The sequence below is a fragment of the Carlito syrichta genome, unplaced genomic scaffold (assembly GCF_000164805.1).
Source record: "Carlito syrichta isolate Samal-C Ts95f unplaced genomic scaffold, Tarsius_syrichta-2.0.1 Scaffold303965, whole genome shotgun sequence".
NCBI lineage: Eukaryota > Metazoa > Chordata > Mammalia > Primates > Tarsiidae > Carlito > Carlito syrichta.
The window spans coordinates 358,815-384,958 of NW_007248061.1; the positions used below are offsets into that span (position 1 = coordinate 358,815).

General features: G+C 35.5%; 1 protein-coding gene across 1 annotated transcript in view; it reads left to right on the forward strand.

The window, feature by feature from the left end:
• The window catches only part of RYR2 (ryanodine receptor 2), a gene marked incomplete at its 3' end in the record, with an annotated part of 448,211 nt that overhangs the window by 348,598 nt on the left and 73,469 nt on the right, over positions 1-26,144 (forward strand). Inside the window, exons 40-53 of the mRNA XM_008059232.1 lie at positions 481-624; positions 2,658-2,931; positions 5,682-5,796; positions 7,132-7,264; positions 8,428-8,531; positions 10,327-10,462; positions 10,983-11,169; positions 12,871-12,976; positions 15,182-15,302; positions 18,976-19,145; positions 20,910-21,130; positions 22,277-22,367; positions 24,265-24,405; positions 25,895-26,058. Coding sequence (XP_008057423.1) covers positions 481-624; positions 2,658-2,931; positions 5,682-5,796; positions 7,132-7,264; positions 8,428-8,531; positions 10,327-10,462; positions 10,983-11,169; positions 12,871-12,976; positions 15,182-15,302; positions 18,976-19,145; positions 20,910-21,130; positions 22,277-22,367; positions 24,265-24,405; positions 25,895-26,058 — 2,107 coding nt within the window. The remainder of the gene's footprint in view (positions 1-480; positions 625-2,657; positions 2,932-5,681; positions 5,797-7,131; positions 7,265-8,427; positions 8,532-10,326; positions 10,463-10,982; positions 11,170-12,870; positions 12,977-15,181; positions 15,303-18,975; positions 19,146-20,909; positions 21,131-22,276; positions 22,368-24,264; positions 24,406-25,894; positions 26,059-26,144) is intronic.

A 26,144-nucleotide genomic window follows, 5' to 3' on the forward strand; every position in this document is an offset into this window, starting at 1 on the left:
GCTCCAGATATAAAGCATTCTCTGGTTTAGGGTTCCTAATTACTGCATGTTCTGTTTCTCGACTTATCAGAATATCATATAATACTAAAATTTTGGGGAGATGGAAGGAGAACTTAAATCCAAGGGTGGTTTTAGGCAGGACAGGACTATAGACCTAGGTCTAGGCAGACAGTGTCTGAAGTCAGAGGTGTCAAAGGGTCAGCCCAAATAGCAAAATTGGACTTCGCTCCCAAGAGAGTCTTTTTGGGCTCTGCTCAGTTTTATATTTGGTCCTGGGTGATAGCCCTGAACTCTTAGGAACAGGGGAAAAAAGAAGGGTGGAAAAGAACTGATAAGTGAATCTTAATTATGAGCACTGGTAGGCAAGGCTGCTTAACTTTATGTTGTCAACTATTTTAGACATTACTAAGTTATGAGTGGTCATAATTTCAAAGCCTGTGGATATTTTTAAATACTTTTTTTTTTTCTTTTTCATACTAGGAATTGAGCTGGATGAAGATGGGTCTCTGGATGGAAATAGTGATTTAACAATTAGAGGACGCCTACTGTCCCTGGTAGAAAAGGTGACATACCTGAAGAAGAAACAAGCAGAAAAACAAGTTGAGAGTGACTCCAAGAAGTCCTGTAAGCAGTATGAAAGGGCAATGGCAAAATGAGTTGCCCACTGACATTTATTCATCCTTTGAACCAGTATCATGCTACTGGATGAGCCAGTGATAAAACTGAGTTTGCGTCTTCCAAGAGTTAGATTCTTAAATATATGCCTGTAGCTCCCCGAACGGCAGCATCAAGCTATTATCTGTAGCAACAGGTTGAGAGTTAGCAGCATTATAGGGGTGAGTGGTCTTCCAAGAGTACTAAAAAATTGCATATTTGATCTAAGACTACCAGGAGAAAGTATAAAGAGAGTATAGCAATTTAGCCTTCATAACTAAATAGTATGTGGTTGGTTTTCAAGTATTATTGCATCAAATTAAGCCTTTTTCTTAAAATTTAAATAAGGCTGAGCTCGGTGGCTCAGCCTGTAGTCCTAGCACTTTGGGAGGCCGAGGTAAGGGGATTGCCTGAGCCTGCAGGTTCGAGACTAGCCTGGGCAACTTGGTGAGACCGTGTCTCTACAGTAAATAAAAAATTAGCCAGGTGTAGTAGCTCATGCCTATAGTTCCGGCTACTTGGAAGGCTAAGGCAGAAGGATCGCTGGAGCCCAGCAGGTCGACGCTGGGGTGGCTGTGAGTGTGCCACTGCACTCTAGCTTGGGCAACAGAGGGAGACTCCAACTCAAAACTAATAATAATAATTAAATACATATTTCCCACAACTATATTTTGGTTCTGAAATACTTCCTAAAGTGTTATGCATTTCTGGTTCATCTGTCTCCTGTTTAAGAATAACTGCTACTACTCCATGAAACCAAATAAGCACTCTTGGACAGTGAGTCTCTTTGAACAGGGCATATTGATTAAGTCTGAGAGATCCAGCCTACTTATTATCTCATTTTTAAGGCTTAATTGGTTTTAAGATGTAGCACTGTTTTATTAACAACATTTTCTGAAAGAAAAAAAAGTCAACTCCCTAAAATTTGTGAAGCTTTTGTTCTTACTAACTTACAGTAGAAAAACTTTTATACATACAATTATTTCGAAATTTATTCTTCAGTTTCACAATCAAATTCGAGTCAGGTCATTTTTAAAATCAGAGTTTCTTATGGATCATGTTTAGATATTATCAAGATTATGATCTTGACCTATTAAAATGACAGCATAGTTTTGAGATATATGGAAATATGTTGGCATTTGCGTTTTGTATTTGGCTAAAATTGGGAGTTAAGTTTTTATTTTTCCTTAAGTCATTTCTAGATGCAAGTTAAACAACTTCTCTTAAAACTCAACCAGCATATTAATTATAGGAATTAGATACCTTGCTATGTATGAATTTGTCACATCAACCCCACTTAATTTTGATAATTTTACTATTTGTCCTAAGAGGCTTGGAAATTTCTGTGGCTTTTAAGTGTACTACATTTCATGTTACATTGCAAGTAATCTTCTATGTATGAAATAGCATTTTTACTTTAATACAATCTTCACAATCAAATCCTTTAGAAGAATTCTATTTTAAGTGACAAATAGGGATTCCAATTTAAGTAGAAATATAATTACACGTGGTCATTATTGCAGATAACTCAACTGAGGAGACAGCTGGGTGAACAGATACCTCCTTGAATGTCCATGACTGACCTTTATAAAGATAAATGATGTCAGACCTACTGGGAGGAAAATAGTGGAACGAAACAAAAAAAGTAAAAAATAAAAGTAACGGGCACATCATATTAATTGCCATACTTTCAATGAATTATGGATGGCCAATAGTAATTTTGAAAAAGTAGTGCAACTTTGAAGTAGCTTATTAAATTTTAAGAATGATTTCTAAAGAAAGATTTATATATTTTTATCCTTGCATGACCATAGCCGATCTTTATCAAACTATATATAAGATTTAAATTAAGTTTATTTTCTTCCAAGAATATTTCTAGCCTTTTCAATTCTAGTGCAACTAGAGTTACTAGTTTGGGGCTATAGGATATGACATTAAAATGTCCAACTGATTTGTCTTTTTCTTATTTTCCTTTAAAAAACAAATCTGTAATGACTTTGCAGCCACTCTGCAGCAGTTGATTTCAGAGACTATGGTTCGATGGGCTCAAGAGTCTGTCATTGAAGACCCTGAGTTGGTGAGAGCCATGTTTGTGTTGCTCCATCGGCAGTACGATGGTATTGGGGGTCTGGTCCGGGCTCTGCCAAAGACCTACACTATAAACGGTGTCTCCGTGGAGGATACCATAAATCTGCTGGCATCTCTTGGTCAGATTCGTTCTCTGCTGAGTGTGAGAATGGGCAAAGAAGAAGAGAAGCTTATGATTCGCGGATTAGGGTAAATTATTTAACGATTATAACCTTCTGTCTTATCGTTTTTTTGTTCCAGTTTTTTATTATAGTAGGTGCATACATGAATGCCAATATACTGTCTGGTTTGTAAGATCATTAAATTAGATAGTGATTTTTCTAGAGATGATGCTTTTAAACGAAATAAAGTTGCTCAGTAACAAAACATGACTAATTTGACAGCTGGATGCTAACGTGACATGACACACAGCCAATATCTTATTGTGTGTTTTTTTAAATCCCTCAGTAATGTACAATCATAGGTAAAAACACCAGACAATAAAGACACATTGAAATCCATAGTGAGTGTTAGAAAATACCAACAGGAAGTAATAAGGAAACTTGTCTTTTTCTTTTCTCCCTCCCTCCCTGCCCCCCGCCCCCAGAAGCTTGTCTGTTTCCACTGGGCCTTGGGAAGAGGAAGGGGAACGATTCTTCCGAGGTTTCACCATCATGAGCTTGTTACTTCTTGTGGATTTGAGGGTTATTATACCCTATATTCAGTAGTGAGGACAAAATAAAGATATGTCAGAATATTTGCTTATAGTCCCTCGTGAAAGCTTTTCTAAAGTTTTTATGCTAAAGGGTACATGTTAGGAAAAGAAAATGAAATTTGGAAAGAAAGAATGGGATGCAGTAAGTCTTAGTGAATATACCATGGGTATACATAGAGATACATATGTGTAAATATAAGCAATTATTAATAAGCTTGTGTCATTTGAGGATGTGAAAATGTGATGGAACCAAAATAACAACAAAGATTTTAAACTCATTTTTTAAGCTATATGATGTTCATAAGACAAATATTAAACATGAAATTGCAGAAGTCTGGAATATAGAGTGTTAAAAAGTGAAGAGAAGACAAATATTCAGGAAAAAAAACCCTTATAAACCAGACAAAAAGGAGTAGATAAAAGAACTGCTGCATGAATAAAATAGGACCCAAAAAACCTCTAAAGTTGATCAAAGAGCCCTAGAGTTGATTGTTTGAAAATAACTAATGAAATAGGATACCAGGTTTTTTCTTTGACAGAAGTAAAAAGTAATTCTGAAAGAAGAAAACAAGAGTATAACAATGCATGTTATTTAATATCATTTCTGTATGTTTTAAGCTCAGAAAACAATACTGCATATTTCTCTTGGTCTTATTAAATATTTGGAATTATAAAAATGAGCCAGAAGGTTATATTCCAAATTCATGATAAAGGTTCATACTAAAAATAGTATACTAATGGGACAAAGAGGGAAAACAAAAGCCTATACAAAAAAAGCAAATATTATGAGCTTCATAATTGTATGTCCATGTGTCTTATTTGAGTACTAACATTTATGCCCAACCTTAGGAAACCTCTCTTATGAAGTGATTTTAATTAACCAAGCGAAAAAGAAAGCCTTCCAGGAATGGAGATCACTTTCTTAAATGAACACACAACAGTAATATATTCCTTTGAAAAATCATTCATTAGTGATCAAATTCAAAATGACATTTAAAAAGAAAATACTACTTTTTTGTGATATTAGAAATTCTTCACACAAAAGACATGCTTGGTAAATGATGGTCTGACTACTGGCTGGTAGAATTATAATCTATTAATTTACCTAACACGAAAAGCAAACAAGGTTTTTAAATCAAAGTTACCTCATGCAGAAAGATTTGAATTAACTAGAAGACAAAAAGGGAAAAGATGCCTGTCTTTACCTTAGGTTGTTCTTACATGAAATGTCATGCCTATATTAGTTCTCAGCCCCATGTTGTTTTTCTGAGCTGTATGACCTAACAGCTCTCTTTATTAAAAATAAATAAATAAATAAATAAGAGAATCATATAATTCACTTTCTTGATATAACCAGAATAACTAAAGTTTAGCATGCGACTGAATAGGTGAGCCATTCAATTAAGAAAAACCAATTTGAGGAAAAAGTTTTTATTTTCTGGTAGGATGTGTGTTTTTTTCTTGCTATAACTCTGACATGAAAATGTTTTATAGAAAAGATGATTGGCATTTATTTGGTTTATGTTGAAATAGAAATCACCAGAGCTCTTTATTTTCAGTGAATGATACTTTCTCCTGAACATAAAGACCCTTAGAAATACCTTGACACACATATTGCAATAATATTTAGTGTAGTAATAATAATGGGAACCATTAGAGGTATCATTTACTGCTGGTTCTTTTAATTGAACATTCATTTTAATGAATTACTTGTACCTGGACATCACTCGGATTCAGTTTCTCTTGGAGAATATGCACTTTTGAAAGCATTTTGCCAGAATGATAATATGGATGTAACAGGAAACAACACTACTGTGATTATATTTACAAATGTTGAATGTAGTACTAAAATTAGCACATAGGAAAAGCAGAGATACTTATATGTAAAGAATTTTATAGGCAAAGCATGATATAACACTGATTCATGTCCTAATACAAAAGAAGGTTGGACAGATGTTTGATATTCATAAAATTGAGGTGTCCAAAATATATTTTTCATAAACTAATGTTAACATATTTAGTATTTTTCCTATACTTTAAAAGAACAGGCAACTTATATACCACTTTTGGTAGACTATCAGTATTTTTGAGAAAAACAATTACATTCGTTAATTTTGTGGCTTAACTATGATTGCTTTTGCTTTTCATTAATGTAAATTATTTCTAAAAGATGTATTACAATCTCAGATAAATATCTGTTTGAATTTTGCTCTGAGCTCCTCCATACCTTCATCGTCCTTTCTAGGGATATCATGAATAATAAGGTGTTTTACCAGCACCCTAATCTCATGAGGGCACTGGGCATGCATGAGACTGTGATGGAGGTGATGGTGAACGTCCTGGGCGGTGGAGAGTCCAAGGTAAAGGAAGATCTTTGCTTCTTGAGATGTCATTTAGTATAATCTCTTGGAGAGCACGGATCGCAGGTTCCTAATGAGAATTTCTAAAATCCTCTTAGGAGGACTGTTCTTTAAAGAACACTTTTTGAGAAAAACACATAAGCCTTAGAGGGTTGGGTGTGCTATTAGTTTACATATACTACATATATTGTTAAAAGTTTCTTTCTTACGCTGTGAAATGTGTTGTCTCTTAAATTAGTTAAGGGATGTTTGGAAACTTCAATGTTGCTGTGTATGTATTAATTTGCTTCTAAGTTTTGAATGATAAGTCAGTTCCCATCACACTGAAAGTCCGTTACATAAGCAAGTTCGTCAGACCTGGCCATTCCTCATGATTCAGATTTTGGTTGTTTTTACTTAATTTCTGATCCAGATCTGGGTTTGATGATGATGCTCTGGAAAGTATTTGTTGTAAGATTCTAAAGTGAAATTATAAGTGGCCCATGATTTAAAATAAAGTTCTTGAAAACTAAATTGTCAGAGTAGCACACAACTTACACAACTTCATATAAATTGGTATAATTTTGTAACCTCTCATGTACAAAACGTATTTCTAAATTTTAAATTAAGATGTGTTTTTCTCAAAGTGGAAACAAGTCTGTATTTCTTATATTGAGGCTGTCTGCCAGTTAGACTTATAAAGATATTCATAATATACTATATTCTGTTGAGGAAGGACTCCAGGGAGCATCTCGGGGGTACTGTGATATGATTTAGCTCTTAAGGGAGATGTGTTTGGTAGGGCCAACCTTGCAGGTCTTCCATTCTGGGGGACTCAACTCAGCAGGTGCAAATCAATAAATACTACTACCACTACTAACACTGAAAAGAGCACCGTATTATATGGCACCAAGAACTGATCACATATTTTTCAGAGATTATCTCAAAAAATCTTCTCCCCCTCTTACCTACAGTAAGTATTATTATCCATATTATTCTAATTTTACAGAGCAAAATCAAAGAGAGTACACAGTTTTCTAAGGAAGCCACGCTGGTAGTGATATTCAGGAATTATAACTGAATCTGCCCAATTCCCAAACCAAGCTCATGCCACCTTTGAGTTTAGGACTATAAATTAGTTCCAGATTCAACTCATTGGTGGTAATGAGGTTTCTGAGTTAGTAACAGGCTTGATTTTCAGTGGCTCAAAGACGAGGTGAATCAGTCTGCCGTCTGTGCATTTGAGGGTCTTCAGTATCTGAAATTTGGCACACATAGATTGAGGCATCAACTTCTGAACTCAGTTCTGTAAAGACAATTTGTCTTCAACAGCTAACCAAATGCTTTTTAATGTAGGAAATCACTTTTCCCAAGATGGTGGCCAACTGTTGCCGTTTTCTCTGTTACTTCTGTCGAATAAGTAGGCAGAATCAAAAAGCTATGTTTGATCATCTCAGTTATTTACTGGAAAACAGCAGTGTTGGTCTTGGTGAGTAAATGTATGACTTTTATTTAATCTTTAAAATTACAGTAACATACACATTGCATTCTAAAATTAAACTTTCTTTTTTAAAAAAAAATGGGCAAAGGACCTGAATATACATTTCACAAAAGAATGGCCAACAGATATATGAGAAAATGCTAAACATCACTAATTATCAGCACAGTGCAACTCGAAACCATAATGAGATACCACTTACACCTGTTTGAATGCCTATTATTTTTAAAAAATAGGGTATGGAAAAAAGGGAACCCTTATACACTATATATGAGAATGTCAGTACAGCCATTTTGGAAACAGGAAGGAGGTTTCTCAAAAAGCGAAAACTAGGACTGCCATATGATACAGAAATCCCAGTATCGGGTATCTATCCAAAGGAAATAAAATCAGTACGTCGCAGAGGTATCTGCACTTCCATGCTCTCTGCAGCATTATTCACAATAGCCAAGATATGAAGTCAGTGTAATTATCCACCAACAGTTGAATGGATAAAGAAAATGTGGTATATATACACACAATGGAATTCTATTCAGTCTTTAAAAAGGAGGAAATTCTGTTGTTTGCAACAGCATGAATGAACCTGGAGGATACTACATTAAGTGAAATAAGCCATGCGTAGAAAGACAAATACCACGTGATCTCACTTGTATATGAAATCTTAAAAAGTTGAACTAATAGAAGCAGAGAGTAGAATGATGGTTGCCAGGGGTTGGGAAGAAGAGACAGGGCCAAAGAATACAAAATTTCCGTTAAATACTAGGGAGCCATTCAAGAGGTCTATTGTACAACATGGTGACTATAGTTAATAATAATGGATTGTATTCTTGAAAATCATTAAGACAGTAGATTTTGAGTGCAAATGACGATACAAAAAATGATAAGTATGTGAGGTAATACGTATGTTAATTAGCTAATTGATTCATTCTACAATGTATACATATTTCAAAATATGTTATATATGTTCAGTTTTTATCTCAATTAAAACATTAAAATTTTCAAAAATTTAGATTTAACGTAAATCAGTTTAGATCAGTACAATATGTATGGCATTTAGAAATTAAATGTTAAGAGTTACTATATTTTTATATGCAATTTGTAGTTATAAATATAGCACAATGTAGGTTTTATTTCATCTTTATTTGAATTAACAGCCTCACCAGCTATGAGAGGTTCAACACCCCTGGATGTGGCAGCAGCCTCAGTGATGGATAATAATGAACTAGCCTTAGCTTTGCGTGAGCCAGATCTGGAAAAGGTAAGCCACGTGCCTGCCCTGTGTGTCTGTGTGAATTACTCTTGTGCTTAGTTCTTTCTCACATTATGTAGACTGCAAGCAATCCAAATATCCATCAGCGTATGAATTGATAAACAAGTGTGGTCTACCCATAGACAGTGGAATGCTATTCACCAATAAAAAAGAATGAAGTACTGACATCTGCAACAACGTGAAGGAATCTCTGTATCATTAACTGAATGAAAGAAGTCAGGCGTAAAGAGACACATGCATGGTCATATGGATAAATGTTCTGGAAAACACAAGCTTATTTGTCATGAAAAAAGAAGACAGATTCTTCAGGACTAGGGAGAAGGAGCCTGCAAAAGCCACAGGGTAGCTCTGAGAAGTGATGGAAATGCTCTGCGTCTTGATTATGATACGTCTTTATAAGCATATGCATCTCCCATGGCTCATTAATTTATACTTTAAGTTGGTGACTTTATCTTCCACCAGTTATACCTCAGTGTAGCTGATATAAAATACTGTTAGCTATTATTTATTTCTTTTAAAAACTGATTTAACTTGAGCTAAGTTGAACTCAATTTGTTTGATACGTTGCTCCTTGTAACGATCTTATTTCCATTGATAATTACTTTTTTGAGAATTTCTTTTAAAATTGAATCTCTTATAAAATTCTGTAGAGGACCAACATTCGTATAAAGCCATATTTTTTTTTTTTTAAAATAATTAATCAGTATTTTTATTATAGTTTTGTGGGGTACAGTTAAGGGTTAGGTGTACAATTACCTTTCATTCAGACACCCTGTTGATAAGAGGTGTTTTCCCAGCCCCAGACAGATATTTGCGACTGTTAATCCCCTCTCCCTCCCCCCCATAGTTTCCTAGTACCGTCAGTCATTTTCTTGTCGTATTACATTGGATGTTCAAGGTCCATTATATGAGGGAGAACATGTGATCCTCGGATCTTTGTTTCTGTGTGAGGTCACTCAGTATTATAGACTCTAGTTCCATCCAGGTTGCTGCGAGATTCATGATTTTGTTCTTTTTTATGGTAAAGCCATCTTTTTTAAAGGTAAAGCTAGGCAGGCCTATTCAATATGATCATTTCAATAACGTTGAAAAGTGGGTAGAATTATCACAGATTTTCTAGATACTGAAACATGGGTCCAAAAAGTATAGGTGCCTTGCTCAAAATGATGCGTCCAGTAAGTGTGTGTGTGTCTGATTTGAACCATGGATTCTTGACTAGCAGCTTAGGTTTGCTCACTCTTTGTGTCTTGTCATACCTGTGTCTCCATCAAAGTGATGTATCGTTTTGGAAATAATTCTTTAAAATATTCTTGTGTCTCAGATAGGTCTTTCAGTATCTCAGACGGATTCAGTTGTTACACTGGGCCAGAGGTCCTTAGACATTTTTTAAGTTTATCCAGTATTATGACTTGTGTGGGCAAGAGTCTCAAATTAAATGCTATGAAATTCAGGAATATTTTTATTTCATAGATTTGGTTCATACATATTTTTATTATGATGACACTTCATAATGATATTTAAATGTTTCTTCATTGTAAGGTGTTACTAAAGAGAGTGCAAGTAGATTGTCATGGGATTGAAAAGAATTTACTGGGAGGCTGAGGTAGGAGGATTGCTTAAGGCCAGAAGTTGGGTGACACAGCGAGACTCTGTCTCAAAAAAAAAAAAAAAGAACTTGCAAAAATGCATTTTTTTTTTGGTTATCCTTTCCGGTTATCATTTACCTTATCTAGTGTAAACATTCAATGACATTTTAACTGCTTACTGATCATCTTGTTTGTAGGTGGTTCGTTATTTGGCTGGTTGTGGACTGCAAAGTTGCCAGATGCTGGTGTCCAAGGGTTATCCAGACATTGGGTGGAATCCAGTTGAAGGAGAAAGATATCTTGACTTTCTCAGATTTGCAGTCTTCTGTAATGGTAGGACTTGACTGCTTGAGGTCTTTTTGTTATTTTTAAAACTGCATAAGTAGGTACATATAGTAAGGATTAATTCAAACATTTTTATGAAGGAAGTGAGTAAAGAAATTGTGTAGTTTATAATCAGTAGGGTTTTTTACCATAGTAAATTATAATACAATATGTGTTTTGATAGTGCATTTATTATTTAAATTAAAATCTTTAGGCTTCTCACCTCTCATAATTTTTAAAAATTGAACTCTAATAATAGGATTATAACATCATTTCCAATAACAGGTTAATGAGAACAAATAGTTTATGCCTCCATAATGCTTTACTTTGAAAGTTTTAAATGCAAGAAAAGAAATTGACTGTGTCTTATGTACATAAAAGTAGTAATTTGGGTTTAATTTTGACTTTATAAGTATGTTCTTGATTTTTGTTCATTTTTATAAATAAGAAATGATTGGTATAACATTTATTTGTTCAGAACTTCTATATAATCAGTATTTGTTTACTTATCTTACTCATGTGACTTTAGGGGAGAGCGTGGAAGAAAATGCAAATGTTGTTGTGAGATTGCTCATTCGGAGGCCTGAGTGTTTTGGTCCTGCTTTGAGAGGGGAAGGTGGGAATGGCCTTCTAGCAGCCATGGAAGAAGCCATCAAAATAGCCGAGGATCCTTCCCGAGATGGTCCCTCCCCTAATAGCGGATCCAGTAAAACACTGTAGGTCTAATATACATACTCTTACAAGTAAATTATACTACGTGATTTGAAAATTTGCAAACTATTTTGCATTCTGTTAATTGCTGTGTAACTTATGGTACTGAAAATTTCTCCCCTTGAAAATAGAATGTCTTAGACTTGAAAGAATGGATGAAATTTGCTATTGGAATAAGTTGAATGAAAAAAGAAAGAGCTGAGGAAGATATATAGGTTTAGCAGGGAAGATTTTATGTTATAGGAGGAGATACTTCTTGTGAATTTTCCCAGGGGAGCTAGGGCAAAGTAGACTGTGTACAAGTGATGGGAGCTGATGCTTTGAAACTGAACTAGAGTTTAGTGGGAAGGTAGTTAGAATGAATTTTTATGATAATAACGAGAGAGAAAGAGACCGTTAGCAAGTGAGAATGAGAAACTTGATTAAGCTGGTATGGTGGCATCTAGAAAAGAAGATATCATTCTGAGGAGTAAATGGTTGGTTAAGGAGACAGATAAAGCAGTTAGTCATCATCTTATTTCTTCATAGTATGCATTGTTAATGCTAGGTTCCGGTAATGGACACAAGTCAATCCAGGCATGTTGTTTCTCTGTGCAGGTGCATGTCCTCCTAGGGGGTCATTCACCCATAGTACTATTGCCTTTATTGGAGATATAACAATAGATTGCTTCTTTGGGAGGCAGATTTTCAAGCATAAAAGTAATAGAGTACACACAGTCCTGCAAATCCTTGTTCTTTCACTGGGCATAAATGTTCTGTTCATACCATGGCCAGATTTCTAGACTGGGTGCACTCCAAAAGCAAGAAAGCCCGACCCCTTCCCCACTTATATACAGCATCTTACATGTTTATCCTTTAGCCATAGAGGAATTAGGGAGTCCTTAGTTTCCCTCAGTAGTAGAAAATATATCCAGAGATCTCTGGCTCAGGTCTACACTAGCAAGGGTACACCTCAGGGCCCTGGGAATAGCCTTGTGTGCCCAAGAAGCCTTGTCAGCCAAGGCCTTCTGTCACTCTTCAGACTGCTGAGTCTAGCTGAGACAGTTTATCTGCTCAGTTACCAAGGAAGAAGGATGTGCGTCTCCAGGGCCACCCAGATTTTTCTCTCATCAGCAAGTTAATAAATAGTTATGTTTTACTCACAGAGATGGGGAGAGAGACATGTTGAATTATTTTGGGGGGGGATCTGGGGAAGGTAAGGTAGTTGGTATAGAGGTAGGTAAGTGGAGTAACATTTATGAAGTACTTTTGGGGGGCAGAGCATATACTGGGTGCCTTACATATGTTATATGACATCTTCACTGTTTCTCTACATGTATGTTATTTACAAAAATAACCAAAATGTTATTACAAAAATAGCCTGGACCTATAACAGTCTTTCCAGCAGTTATTTGCTTTGTTAAGACACTGCCTACAGTTAGAAACAAGCAGAATTCATCAAATTAGCCGTTCCTCTTTTTCCTTTTTGAAGGAATCTTAGTATAAAGCTTCTTCAGATGTGTTCTTGGTGATAGAATCTTAAAGCTAATCTTTAACCTACTGTCTCTTTTAAAAATGTCAAGCTGTAAGTTTAAAACTTGTTAAATGTATCAGGAGGAAAAGAATGCATTATCTTGTGGCTCCATTTTTCTTCTAAGACTCTGTCATGAACCTGAAATGTCAGTTATCCCATTTGCTTTCTGTTTCTTTTGAAAAACCCACAAAAGTGACACAGAAGAGGAGGAAGATGACACTATCCACCTGGGGAATGCGATCATGACCTTTTATGCAGCTTTGATTGACCTCCTGGGACGCTGTGCTCCTGAGATGCATGTGAGTTCTCTGGGGCCCAGGAGCTGCAGTCCTGATCTTCTGTAATAAGACATTTGTAGCTGGCCAAGATTGCAGTAGCATCCAAAACCAATAATCTTCATGCTCCGTTAAAAATAATAGCTTCAGTCTAATTGCTGAACAAGTGTTTGTTTAGTTAGAAATGTCTTGTTGGTTGTAAAAATTAGTAATGAGATTCCAGTGCAAGCCATTAATAGAATACTTAGTTGTTCATATATCTCCAAAACTCTTACAGTCTCCCCACATTTTAAGAAGAGAAGAATATATTTTCTGTACACAATTTCCACTCTTGCTGTAGCGCATGCAGAAAGCAACTGCTCCTACCAAGAGTCATTTTCTTTTGCACGATATCTAGCTCTATGTGTTTGCCACTGGTTTTGGACAAAGCAAGGGGAGAGATGAGTAGGTGGGGGAGATTAAGAGCTATTTAGACTGTATAGATTAGTGTTTTCTAAGACTTTTTGACCAAAATGAAATTAAAATTTCATGGAATGATACTTTTATCCTGTAATATATTCTGGTATTTTCCCCCTTATTTTAATGTAATTAATTCTGTGTTATTCTGTCATATGCATTTTTTAAAATGTCAGCCAGAGCCCTTAACATTAGTGTCAAGACCTTTTCATGGGGAACAACCCGGAGTTTGAAATATATTGAACAGTGCTGGCACAGAAGGGTTAATAACTGCAAGTACATTTTTAAATGGGAATGAACATGAAGCCAGGGACTTTCTTACAGAGCACCTTTCTCCCTATCCTTGGCATCTGTGTTTGTTTTGCTTTGGTTTGGCTATTTTCTCTTTCTCTCATACCCATAGTTGAAAACGTACTTGGTGTCCTCTTTTCTTGTGAACAGAGAGGAATTTCAGGGTAAAACTTGGAGTCTGATTCTTTAAAACCGCAGCCTTTGCTGCTCATGAGATTTTTTTTTTGAATCATAGTAAATGGAAACAGTTTATTTAAAAGGCGTGTGCTACAAGCGATTGCGGACAAAACAAAAAACAAAGAAACTTGCTTGACTGGGCACAGTGGCTCAAGTCTATAATCCCAGCACTTTGGGAGGCTAAGGTGAGAGGATTGCCTAAACTCAGGGGTTCGAGACCAGCTTGGGCAACTGGGTGAGACCTTGTCTCTACAATAAATAAAAAAATAAACTGGGCATAATAGTGCCTGCCTGTAGTCCCAGATACTTGGAAGGCTGAGATGGAAGGATCGCCTAAGCCCAGCATGTTGAGGCTGCGGTGACTGGGAGCATGGCACTGCACTCCAGCCTGGGTGACAGACTGAGATTCCAACTCAAAAAACAAAAACAAAAACAAAACTTATTTTTAGTATTTGTTCTTTTTTCCATCTCATTGAAAAGATCAGAGAAACAGAGAGAAATTATAGAGTATAAATTTTTATTCTTTTGTATTAAGGGGGAACTAAGTGAATTAATTAATAAGGTACTAACCTTGGCACTCTTGACAATTATTCATCTTGGCAACTATTAGTTGAGGCATCTATGTGTCAGAAATTGTGTTTGAGTTTCACACCCTGTGGTAAAGGAAACAGATATCCATCCTGGCTTTGGGAACCTACAGGCTGTCCTAGAGCCTTGCTGAGATTCTTAACTGGATCCTGATACACAGTCATCATGGGTACTTCATTATCCAGTGTCAGTCTAAAAGAACTGTTAGGATTTATGTCCACCATTTTTTCCATGTTGGGAGATGTGGTAAGCCTAACCTTGGGAGAAATCAAGTTGGAATATAGATGAATATGCAATTAGTTTCTCATCACAAAGCAAGAAAGAAGCTAAATCAGTCAGGGTCTGAGGACAATTTTTTTCATGTATTGTTCATGTCATAGTCATTTGTATGTAATTTGGGGAAGGTGTGAATTTATAAACTTATAAGATACTCAATATGGCTTAATATCCCCAAAGAGGATAAAAGCTATTGTTCTAATGGATAAACGAGCTGGCCTAGACCATGGTATATATAATTTGGTGAAAGCTGAAGTCAGTTAAAACTGTGAGAGAAAGTAAATGTCTTCAAGAAAACTGAAACAAATTCTGTAAGAGGTCTCACTTTACACTGAACATGAAATTATCTTAGACTTGTATTCTCATACTTCAGATTTCCTAAATAGAGTTATTGAGTTTACAAAATTATTCTAATGTTCCTTTAATTTTCTTCCTATGTAGTTGATTCATGCTGGTAAGGGAGAAGCCATCAGAATCAGGTCTATTTTGAGATCTCTGATTCCATTGGGAGATTTGGTGGGAGTAATTAGCATCGCTTTTCAGATGCCAACCATAGCCAAAGGTAAGGCCACCTTCTGTTCCTTGTAATTCAGTAGGACATTGGATGGCACAATGTTCTAAATAATGTTCTCTGTACTCTCAGTATTCCTCCCTTCCCGCTCTCTGCAGCATGGCTACACTACTTAAATTTCTTTTAAAAAATAACTGTAAAGTATTTTCTTTTCTAAAACATTTTCCATTCTCATTGCTTTTAAATAGCTATCTTTGCATTGATATTTTAATTCTCTTTTGTGTGGCATTACAGACATTTTCTGCAGAAGAGCAAATATATACCTCCACTGTCTGAGATCACATTCCTGCTCATGTTCCTCGGTGTCATTTTCCTCTATCTTGACCTCAATTCCTTAATTCAGCATTTTGATCCATTTTCATTATCACTTTCTTATCATGCTTTTCTTTCCACCAATGATCACAGATTTTGACTTAGACATTTAAAAATTCCTTATGTGTTGAAAGAAATGTTCTTTTCAAGACTAAGGAGGAAATTTTTTTAGAACTTGGAGGAATTATTGATGACAACTAAGAGAGGTTAGATCCCAAATTATATTTTGTCTTTACTTTTCCAAATTTCAATTTTGTTCAGTTTTCAATACTTCATTGGATATTTATACATAAATCATTTTCATATAAAATTCTAACTGTGGAACAAAAACACAATTAGATAGTAAGTACATGTTACATATAATCCTTGTCTTTCATTAATTATGCCCCGGAGAAGGCTTTAATAGCCCAAGTCTCAAATGAAGGAGCTCACTATACTTATCAATCATATGATTATGAGACAATAAAGTCTCATGTGTGCTAACCACACAGCCCCAAATCCACCGGGTATTAAAACTGTCATAATAATTGAATACTCCTTATAATCTAAGGGAAAGTAGGAGCCTAAAAATTGTCCCCCTACCTTTGTCGTTCCCACTTGAGGCAGTTTCTAAAACTCACCTTCATCAACCTTCTTTGTACCTGTCTTCTAACTCATGTTCATTTACTTAAGTAAAATATTTTTTCCGCCGGGCTCGGTGGCTCAGCCTGTAATCCCGCGCCTTTGGGAGGCTGAGGTGAGTGGATTGCCTGAGCCCACGGGTTCGAGACCCGCCTGGGCGGCGAGACCTCATCTCTACCATAAATCAAAAAATCAGCCGGGTGTGGTAGCGCACGCCTGTCATTCCGGCTACTGGGAAGGCTGAGGCGGAAGGATTGCCGGAGCCCAGCAGGTCGAGGCTGCGGTGGCCGGGAGCGGCCACTGCACTCCAGTCTGGGTGACAGAGTGAGACTTCAGCTCAAAAATATATATATATATATATTTTTTTTTTTCCTTCCCCTGCATTTTATTTAGTGCTAACAACATACTTTTGAATAGTATTTTTTTTTTAAATTAATTTGTAATGATTATGGATACATCATAACTGTGTAAGGACAAATATAAGAATAGTACCAGTGAATACAGATTAGGAGGTAGGGAAGTGCTCAGTTTTGTGGTAACGTGAGTAAGAACAAAGAGCCATGAACATAGAATGTGAGAGTGTCCAGGTGTCCCTTTCAGAATTGGCTACAAAGTCTCCATGTACCAACTAATTTCCTCCAATCATCTGTCTTTACCACCCTTCAAGAGTTTTCAAGTTGTTTTCCTTACAGTTCTACTTGTGCTCTAATAATATTATTTTATGATGATTCTCTTCATAAATTTGCAGTATTTTGTCTACATTGGGAGTTAAAGGTTTTGTTATGAACTATCACAGTCATAGTGAATGTTAACTTTTAAACATAATCCATTGGTCAGTGTAAAATTTCTGCATTTTTCTTTCATTGCTTTCCTTGTGTGGGCAATGTAGACAGAAACCTATGTATTTTTATTTTACTGTGGCTATGCATTCTCTGCAAAACTTAAACCATCAATACTTCTTTCTCTGTTTCAATGACTACTCAGTTGGTCTATAAGTATCACCAAGTAGCAGTAATCCTGTTCATTATAAGTTCTGTTTTTAGTATGTGAAGTCTGTCTCTAAAGATTGATATGTTCCTTTTTCAGTGTTAGCTAAGGCCTTCTTCAAGCATTTTTACCATATTTATTCCAGAGCTAGAATATGCCTAGAATAATAATGAAAGAAGGAGGGGTTTAGAAAACTTGAGGAGCAGACACATCTTGCAGCTCTTGGCCCAAACCAGTTTGGTCAGTTTGTCTGAGGCAATAATTTCATGTGGATGAATACAGCAGGCACTGCAGGGTGAGACAACTCTTTTAATGGTCTCCACCGTGTTTGAGGAGGTCATGTAAAACAGCAACTGTAGCCACAAGGCAGATACAGTTGTGGCATTTATTAAAATGAGTGTGTACTTTAATAAGTGTTTAAAAAACAAAGCGTATAGTAGGATTAATGAGTTGCTCACCTTTCCCTTGGCACACCTGTACCTGAAAACAGTAGAATTTTTTACATTTGAATTTCTTATAATGTGATTTTTAGGCAAATTGAATTGAGGTTTTCTACAGATTTGTAATTGAAAATTATAGCCTGCTGATTTAACACAAGGATTAAATCAGCTTTGGTTTGAAATTAAATCCAGTTTTAGCTGGCTCAAATAAAACGTTGCCAATTACTAAAAGCAGGACCTCAGGCAATTACTCAAGTTCTCTAAAGGCCAGTTTTAACCATTCACTAAATGAGAATCATAATATCCGCTTCACAGTTGGACTGAGGAAATTGTGTGAGATGGGGCTGTAACATTCCTAGCACAGCGCCTGATGGCAGTACAACGATAAGAGCTACTGTTTTCATAATGTAAGGAAATGAAGGTATTAATTAGGTATTGTTATAATTATTAGGAAGGAAGGTGAAAACAGAAAAGTTGTCATTTTATTCTTTCAGGATGATCATAGTAATATTATTTGTAGTGAGTATGGTGGCACTATCAGTAGAGTTTTACACTGTGTTATCAACACCAGTTTGGCATAATTATCATTTGGCCAAACAGGAAGCAAATCAATCCTTAAGTATTTTAATTTGGCACATAATCCCATAATTATTCATATCCATGGTCCCCAATTTGTGATCCTTTGGAGTTATTATAAAGAGTTCACTATATAGACATCAGACATGGGCTTTGGATAGAGACAAATAATATGACAGTTGAATATGTTTTAAATGTTATTAAATGCTGTTATGATTAATGAAACATATTTCACATGAAAGCCATACTGGTTGTATGACCTTGTTTCATCATTTTATTATTGTTCTAAGCCATGAAAGTGTAAATGTACTGAGATTATCACATAGGAGTACATGAGCTTTATTAATGTTTAAAGGAAGCTCTTTCCTTCTTGAAAAGAGTAAAATTTCTTACTTTACATTTAATTTGTCATGGTTTTCACTCCTAGTTTTACAAGAAATATTTGGATGCCTTCTGTTTCTTTTAAGTATCCAACAGAATGCTATGTCTTTATCTTGTATGCAGTTAACAAATGGATGGTCAAATAACATGTTAATGACCTCACATTTAACTTTACACTGCCATGTTTCCTTAGCCAACTCTCATGCTTGCTTGAGGGTAGACAAAGAACAGAAAACCATTTCACTGGTAACTTTATTTAAAACATGAGAAGCCTGGAAAGAAGCCTTTTGTAATCTATCCTGCTATGGCACAGCCATTGACACCAGCATGTCACTTCTCTCTTTTAGATGGGAATGTGGTGGAACCTGACATGTCTGCAGGGTTTTGCCCAGATCACAAGGCAGCCATGGTTTTATTCCTTGACAGGGTCTATGGAATTGAGGTTCAAGAGTTCCTCCTTCATCTTCTTGAAGTTGGCTTTCTGCCAGATCTCCGGGCTGCTGCTTCTTTAGATACGGTATGATTTGAACAATTAATTTCTTCCACTTTGGACTTTCCAGTCTGTGTCTTATGATATTCTTTCATGCATATATTCATTCACTCATTTATCATCAACAAACATGTTTTGAGTACCTATTATATTTTCAGGCATGCAGTGAGTAAACAAAATAAAATATACTATATCTTCAAGGAATTCACTGAATAGTTAAACTGCCAACCTCAAGAATATGTTAAGAATTCTGATAAGATGGTATGGAAGTCAACAAGAGGTTCATATTACCCTAATTCAGACTGATGTTGAGCTCTGTTCAGTAATATCCTCTAAAATGACCTAAACAATTATGCTTCTCAATTAAAGCATTTAAAATATTAAAAAGATTTAATGAACATTATTGAGTCATGTCAGTTACAGTATCATCCTGGCGTCTTCATTTGTTAAGGTACAGAGAGGTCAAAATCTGTCCTGTAGATTGGGTGGTCTACATGGAGTATCTGCCATTATCAGTGTAAATGTTCAGCTTTTTGAAGCATTGTGGAATAAGCTGAAGTTCCAAATGTTATTATAGTAGTTATAGTAATGTTTGCTTTTATTTGCCTATTCATTTTGTCAATTAAATGGACTTTTCTTATTTCAGGGGAAATCAGATCTTGATCTGAAAATAGCCTTTTCATAAAATCTGTGAGAGCGGAATCATTAAAATCAAGTGGAGTTTGTGACCAGTCTGGGCACCTTGGCGAGACCTCATCTCTAAATAAATCAAAAAGTTAGCCAGGCATGGTGGCATGCGCCTATAGTTCCAGCTACTTGGAAGGCTGAGGTGGAAGGATTGCCTGAACCCAGCAGGTCAGGCTAATGGTGGTCTTAAGCGTGCCACTGCACTCCAGCCTGGGTGACAGAATAAGACTCTGACTCAAAAAAAAAAAAGGAAGTGGAAATTTCTTTGTTGGGCCTATTCACATGAAATTCTGAACTTAAATAGTATAGATGATAATACATAAATACAGTCAGCTTTTGTACATCAGCAGGGATATGGATAAAATTAATAATAAAATTAGGAATAAAAAAGAAATTAAAAATGAAAAAGAACTTCTGAATATGAAATCTATTGTGCAAATGATCTCTTCTCCCTCTTCCCCAAGCAAAGGAAAAACAGTCACATCTTTGATAACATTAATAAATTCATCTTACATCCATCCTACCATTGATTTTTTTTTTTTTTTTGAGTTGGGGTCTTGCTCTGTTGTCCAGGCTGGAGTACAGTGGCATAATCACAGCTCACTGCAGCCTTGACCATCTGGGCTCAGGCAATCCTTCTGCCTCAGCCTCTCAGGTAGTCGGTACTATAGGCAAGTGCCACCAGGCCCAGCTAATTCTTTTATTTTTTGTAGAGACGAGGTCTCGCTATATTGCCCAGGGTGGTCTTGAACTCCTGAGCTCAAGCAATCCTCCTACTTCAGCCTCCCAAAGTGCTGGAATTACAAGGGTGAGCCACTATGAGTGGCCCTGCCACTGATATTTTATGATGGAACCTGAACCTCTTGGGCTTTTGAGAAGCTAGGCATAATTTCATTCATTTTTATCTATTTATGAACTAACCATTGGTTGCTTTTAGTGATAAAAATCATATGAACCACATCTACAGATAAAACTATAGAATATATTTTCATTTTTTATACTGCTGTCACTTTTAGATAGTGAAATTATGTGTCCATATGTTGATCCCTTTGAAAGCAGTCTACTGCCAAAAGCAAACGACTCTCTACTCTGATTCCTTTTTAGGCTGCTTTGAGTGCTACAGACATGGCCTTGGCCCTCAACCGGTACCTTTGTACAGCCGTGTTACCTTTGTTAACAAGATGTGCTCCTCTGTTTGCTGGCACAGAGCACCATGCTTCCCTCATTGATTCACTACTTCATACTGTATATAGGCTTTCTAAGGGCTGCTCACTTACCAAAGCTCAACGGGATTCCATAGAAGTTTGTTTACTCTCTATTTGTGGGTAAGTAGACAACTGGCTCTATGCCACATTTCTTCTTCTTTAGAAGAGAATTTACAATGTGGACTTTGACAAATTACTTTGAATTTTGGAAACATTTTCTGTACCAAAAATTTAATTCATCTTAGGTTGTCCTGTAAACTGAGGAATGAATCTTCTCGTAGTATCCTTGCTCCCGGTTAAGTGCCTTGCTTTTCTGCTCAAGATTAATAGATTCTTTTGACTGTGTGTGATCACTTTAATTCTTCTTCCAGAAGTAGAAAGATAAAAGGGACTCATTAAATATAAAAAAATGATAAAGTATAATAAAATTATATTTATGTATGGCAATGGTGAAGGCTAAGTATTTCCTCCAACCTGGAAAACCGTTCGCTCTGGGTAGAAGTGTCCAAATGTCTTACTATGAACCAGCAGCAGAGTTCCCCTGCTGAAGTCCTGACAGACAGTGAAAGTGATAATTTTTCAAGTCCTTGAGGAGGATGATGGCTCCTTTCTGATTGTTCAGGAACTCTCAGAGGGAAAGGCCTCTAGCCTGGCAGCCCACGGGGGAGGACAGGTTTTCACCCATGGGGGAATGTGGGACTGAGGGAGGTACAATATCAGGAGAGGAGTTTTATAACTTCTCTGACCTAAGATTCTTTAATATGGGATCAAAATTCTCATCTCACAGAGTTTTCTTTATGTTATATGAGGTAAATCACTTGGTATTGCCTGACACAATAGATCTTCACTATGTATTAGTTTTTCTCCCTTGTCTTTTTTTATTCTCCCTTGTCTTCCTGTATTCTTTCTCATTTCTGTTTCTTATCCAATGGAATAGGAGAAGGAGCATTTACTAAAATTAATGGAGGAAGATCTTAGGAAACAGCATGAGTGGTTGTGAGTGGTTGGGAAGGAAAGGGGCAGAAGAGAAATATCTTCTGCAGCAAATAAGTGATGGCCTTCAGATCTGAGGAATAGAGATGAGTTGGTAAATGTAAGCTCATATAAATCGAGTAACTATAGGGTTAGTCTTTTGACTAGGAATAACTAAGTAATGCCATCTGAATATAATATCCCATTTTACACTATATAATTTAGTCTAATGTATGATCTACCTAGTTTAGACACATTTCTCTTCATTATTAAAATTAGCTTTTGTTCCAACAGCCAATTGAGACCTTCTATGATGCAGCACTTACTCAGAAGATTAGTATTTGATGTTCCATTATTAAATGAGCATGCAAAGATGCCTCTTAAGGTAAGTATAAGAAATGCTTGTGTTTATTTGACTACTGGTTACTGTGACTTTATTCCCGTATAACATGGACATCTCTTAGATGCATCATGCTTGATCGTTGATGCTGCTGAATTTCTCCCAGTTATTGAAATGGGCATGTAAGTTATAGAAACGTGTATTAACTTGAAATAAACAAGTAACAGAGGATCCTAGAACTCTTAAAATTGATTTTCATGGAAATAGACGTCAGTGGGGAAAAAAATGAATCACACGGAAAAGATAAGCCAAGATATTTTTAAGCTGGAAAACATGGCCTAAAACATTAGCAACCCCAAGGAATAAAGAGCAGGCTTTAAAGACAACATTTTCTAAGGTAATAATCACATGAAAGTTTCCAAATATCACTTCATAGGGTTCAAAGATACCCTCTCTGTATATGCAGTTACGGTTTGTCACAAAGTATAAAAAAGTCAATGATATTTTCTCAGTCCAGCTTTGCTATTTATGATCAAATCTCATTCTCTCTTACTGACTTGGAAGTGCTTTCTTGTCATTTAATATCCTAATCTCAGAATACTGTCTGTGCATCAAGTTATATGGTAATGTAATGCACTTTTTATAGGTGACCACTCCGCATTGCCATCGAGTAGGTGTCATTTTTCTCCAATGGAAGAGTTGCAAGATACAGATCAGTCTATTTGTTGAGCTGTTGCACTAAGCATCCCTGAATATTTAACAAAAATAATTTTTCCCTATGAACATTGATTTTTGGCTTAATAAATCTAGATAAATTCATGAATTAGGTAAAGTAAATTATATCCTTGCTAAAAATTCCATTTTTATAGTCATTATCATCTAGAATAGCCCTTGTCATGCAAAAATTTTCTTGATACAAACAAGCTAGAAGATTCTCAAAGAAAGAAGTCTCATGTTCTTTATGCAATAAAGCTTTTTTACATTATAGATATTTCCATGCTAAGCCATGCAAATTAGATGTCAATATTTCATCATTTGAGACTCCTAAATTGTGTGGATACGTGGTGTGTTTGTGTTTTGTAACTGAAACGGAGACTAAAGTGAGGTAAACTATTTCAATAGTAAGAGGTGTAATTAACTTTAGTAATAATAGTCTTTACAGTTTATATTCTTCCTTAGATACAGAAGAGTCAAAATATTTGTAGTCGGCTCATACAGATTATTTTATTAATTTGATAAAGATAGATCAGTAATAAGTTATCTACAGAGATACCAAATAATTGAAAGATTCAATCTTTGTCTTTGAATTTCCAGTTTATTTCTAAGCAAACAAACAGCATACATAGCTGAAAGCCGAAGGCACAGCATAAACATTAAGTAAGGTAATAAATTGCACCCATTACCACCAAAGAAATATATGTAGATAAAATAAATGATTCAACTAGATGAGTTTTAGAACTTTACTTAGAGAAGTAAGTTTTGAGGCAAACCAAAAAGCATGATGCCTAAGGAGAGGCACAGAGGAAGCAAAAATGACTCCAAGTGTATATAGTTCTCTTACTGTGCGTCTGGGTCACCTTGATATCAGTTCCTCCACTTTACACATGGATTTCAAGGTAGCAATGCATAAAATTATGAGTAAATGATAACAACTAAAGTAGAATTTAAGGATACATAGATTTTCAAACAACCTCATAAAGAATGCTGCTCAAGATATAGTTATTTGTAAAATTAAACGTTTGGTCCTCATATGATGATCAATGTCCAACTTTAAAGTGACATAGTAATAGTATTAGTATTCTCCAAAAGAGTTCATTTGGGATTGAACAGTCTCACTTTAGCTGACCTCATTCCATAGCATTAGAATGCCTTATAAAGGGACATGGAAAAAATATAAAAGGCGTCTATAGCTCATTGCTTTTTAAATTGTTTTCCCTCATAGCTGCTGACAAATCATTATGAAAGATGCTGGAAATACTATTGCCTGCCTGGAGGGTGGGGGAACTTTGGTGCTGCCTCCGAAGAAGAACTTCATTTATCCAGAAAGTTGTTCTGGGGCATTTTTGATGCCCTGTCTCAAAAGGTAATTCAGTGGTTTGTGGATCTATTTGTATTGATAAAGTGATAAAAAGTCAAAGGTAGTATTCCTAGTATACCTAGTATTCCCAGTCAAGACATATATATATATACAACTTTCTCTTTTCCTGTATTCTTAACTTAATAATAAATGTTGAGAATGCAATTTGTATTTATTTTTCTTAATCATTATGGTAGCATTTCCTTTAGATCATATTACTGCTTCTGAATTTAAAATGGATAAACAGCTGGAGATTGCACCCTTGGTTAAGAGGTTTCTTGTGCATTTGGACGTATTTTAACATGAACTCTCCTTTGTTATATCTTATAAAGCCTGAAGAAATTTTATCAAAAATGCAAACTATGAAAGCTTATAAATTATAATATTTCAGTGGTCTGCTGATGTCTCCAGCTTTGCTGCTATAACGTTTTAAATATTCCCACTCAGTGTTGTTTTGTGTATGTGACAGTCTCTTATAGTTGTGAATTTATAATGAATAATTCATAAATTTTCAGATGACTGAAGAGTCGAAATTTCAGATAAAAATCAGAAAAAAACATATTTTGTATGCTTATGCTTAAATTAAACAAGATCAGTATGTTCCCAGATAGACATTATTAGATTATTGGAGCAGTATAATCACAAGTTTATGATATAATAGGGGGAAGTTTATCTGTGATTGCATTTGGTAGCTACATGTTGATGCTTTTTTTTACTGAATTTCCTTTGGCAACTGAGTCCTTTTGAAATAACAATTTTTAGAAGCATTTACAACATTTATTTAAAATAAAACATTTAAAGTAAGATAATTTAAAAGTTACTTTTTAAAAGAAAACTTATAACTACAAATTTAACTAATTATAAATTAATATGCAAATACCTATTCCCAGAAATTTTTGTTATGCATACTTTTTTTTTTTGAGAAAGTAGGATTTATTGGGAAGACAGAAAAGCTCCCACAGTGAGAGGGGACCCAAGGGTGTTGCCCTGTGCATACTTTCTATAGAATTTAATTCCTATTTCAGCATTTTATTTTTCATCCCTTTATAAAACAACCCAGAAAGTTAAAATTTTCCACTGTATGGAATGTTATCCTATGAGTATTTCTCACGTATAGTCATTATAAGGTAGGACAGTGTAATTTATAACTAACTATAAGATATATTGTCCTCACTGACTGAAATCATGTTTATGTAGTAAAGACATTTTATGGATTTAGAATATTCAAGTTTACTTCATGTTAAATATGTTGGAGAAACAAAGTTTTTATCTTCTTTAAGATGCAAGTGCAATAAATCTAGCTGCAGCTTCTCTTAGTTGGATGAGATTTCAGGCTATGTGTTCCATTTTCTAGAGAAAGAATCATCAGAGAGTTAAGTTGTCCCAGGATTATCTAGATTTTCTTCCGCAACCTTGTATCAGCCAAAGTGCTCATGCTGACAACTTTTGCCATATAGTAATATAGTATTTTTTCGATCCTCCATTTTTCCCCCAGAAATATGAACAAGAACTTTTCAAACTGGCACTGCCTTGCCTGAGTGCAGTTGCAGGAGCTTTGCCTCCAGACTACATGGAGTCAAATTATGTCAGTATGATGGAAAAACAGTCATCAATGGATTCTGAAGGGAACTTTAACCCACAACCTGTTGATACCTCAAAGTATGGACTCTTTCTATTGCAGCAGATTTTTATTGTAAATGATGTGTGAAGTCTGAAATTGAATAAGGTACTAAAGTGAACTTTCT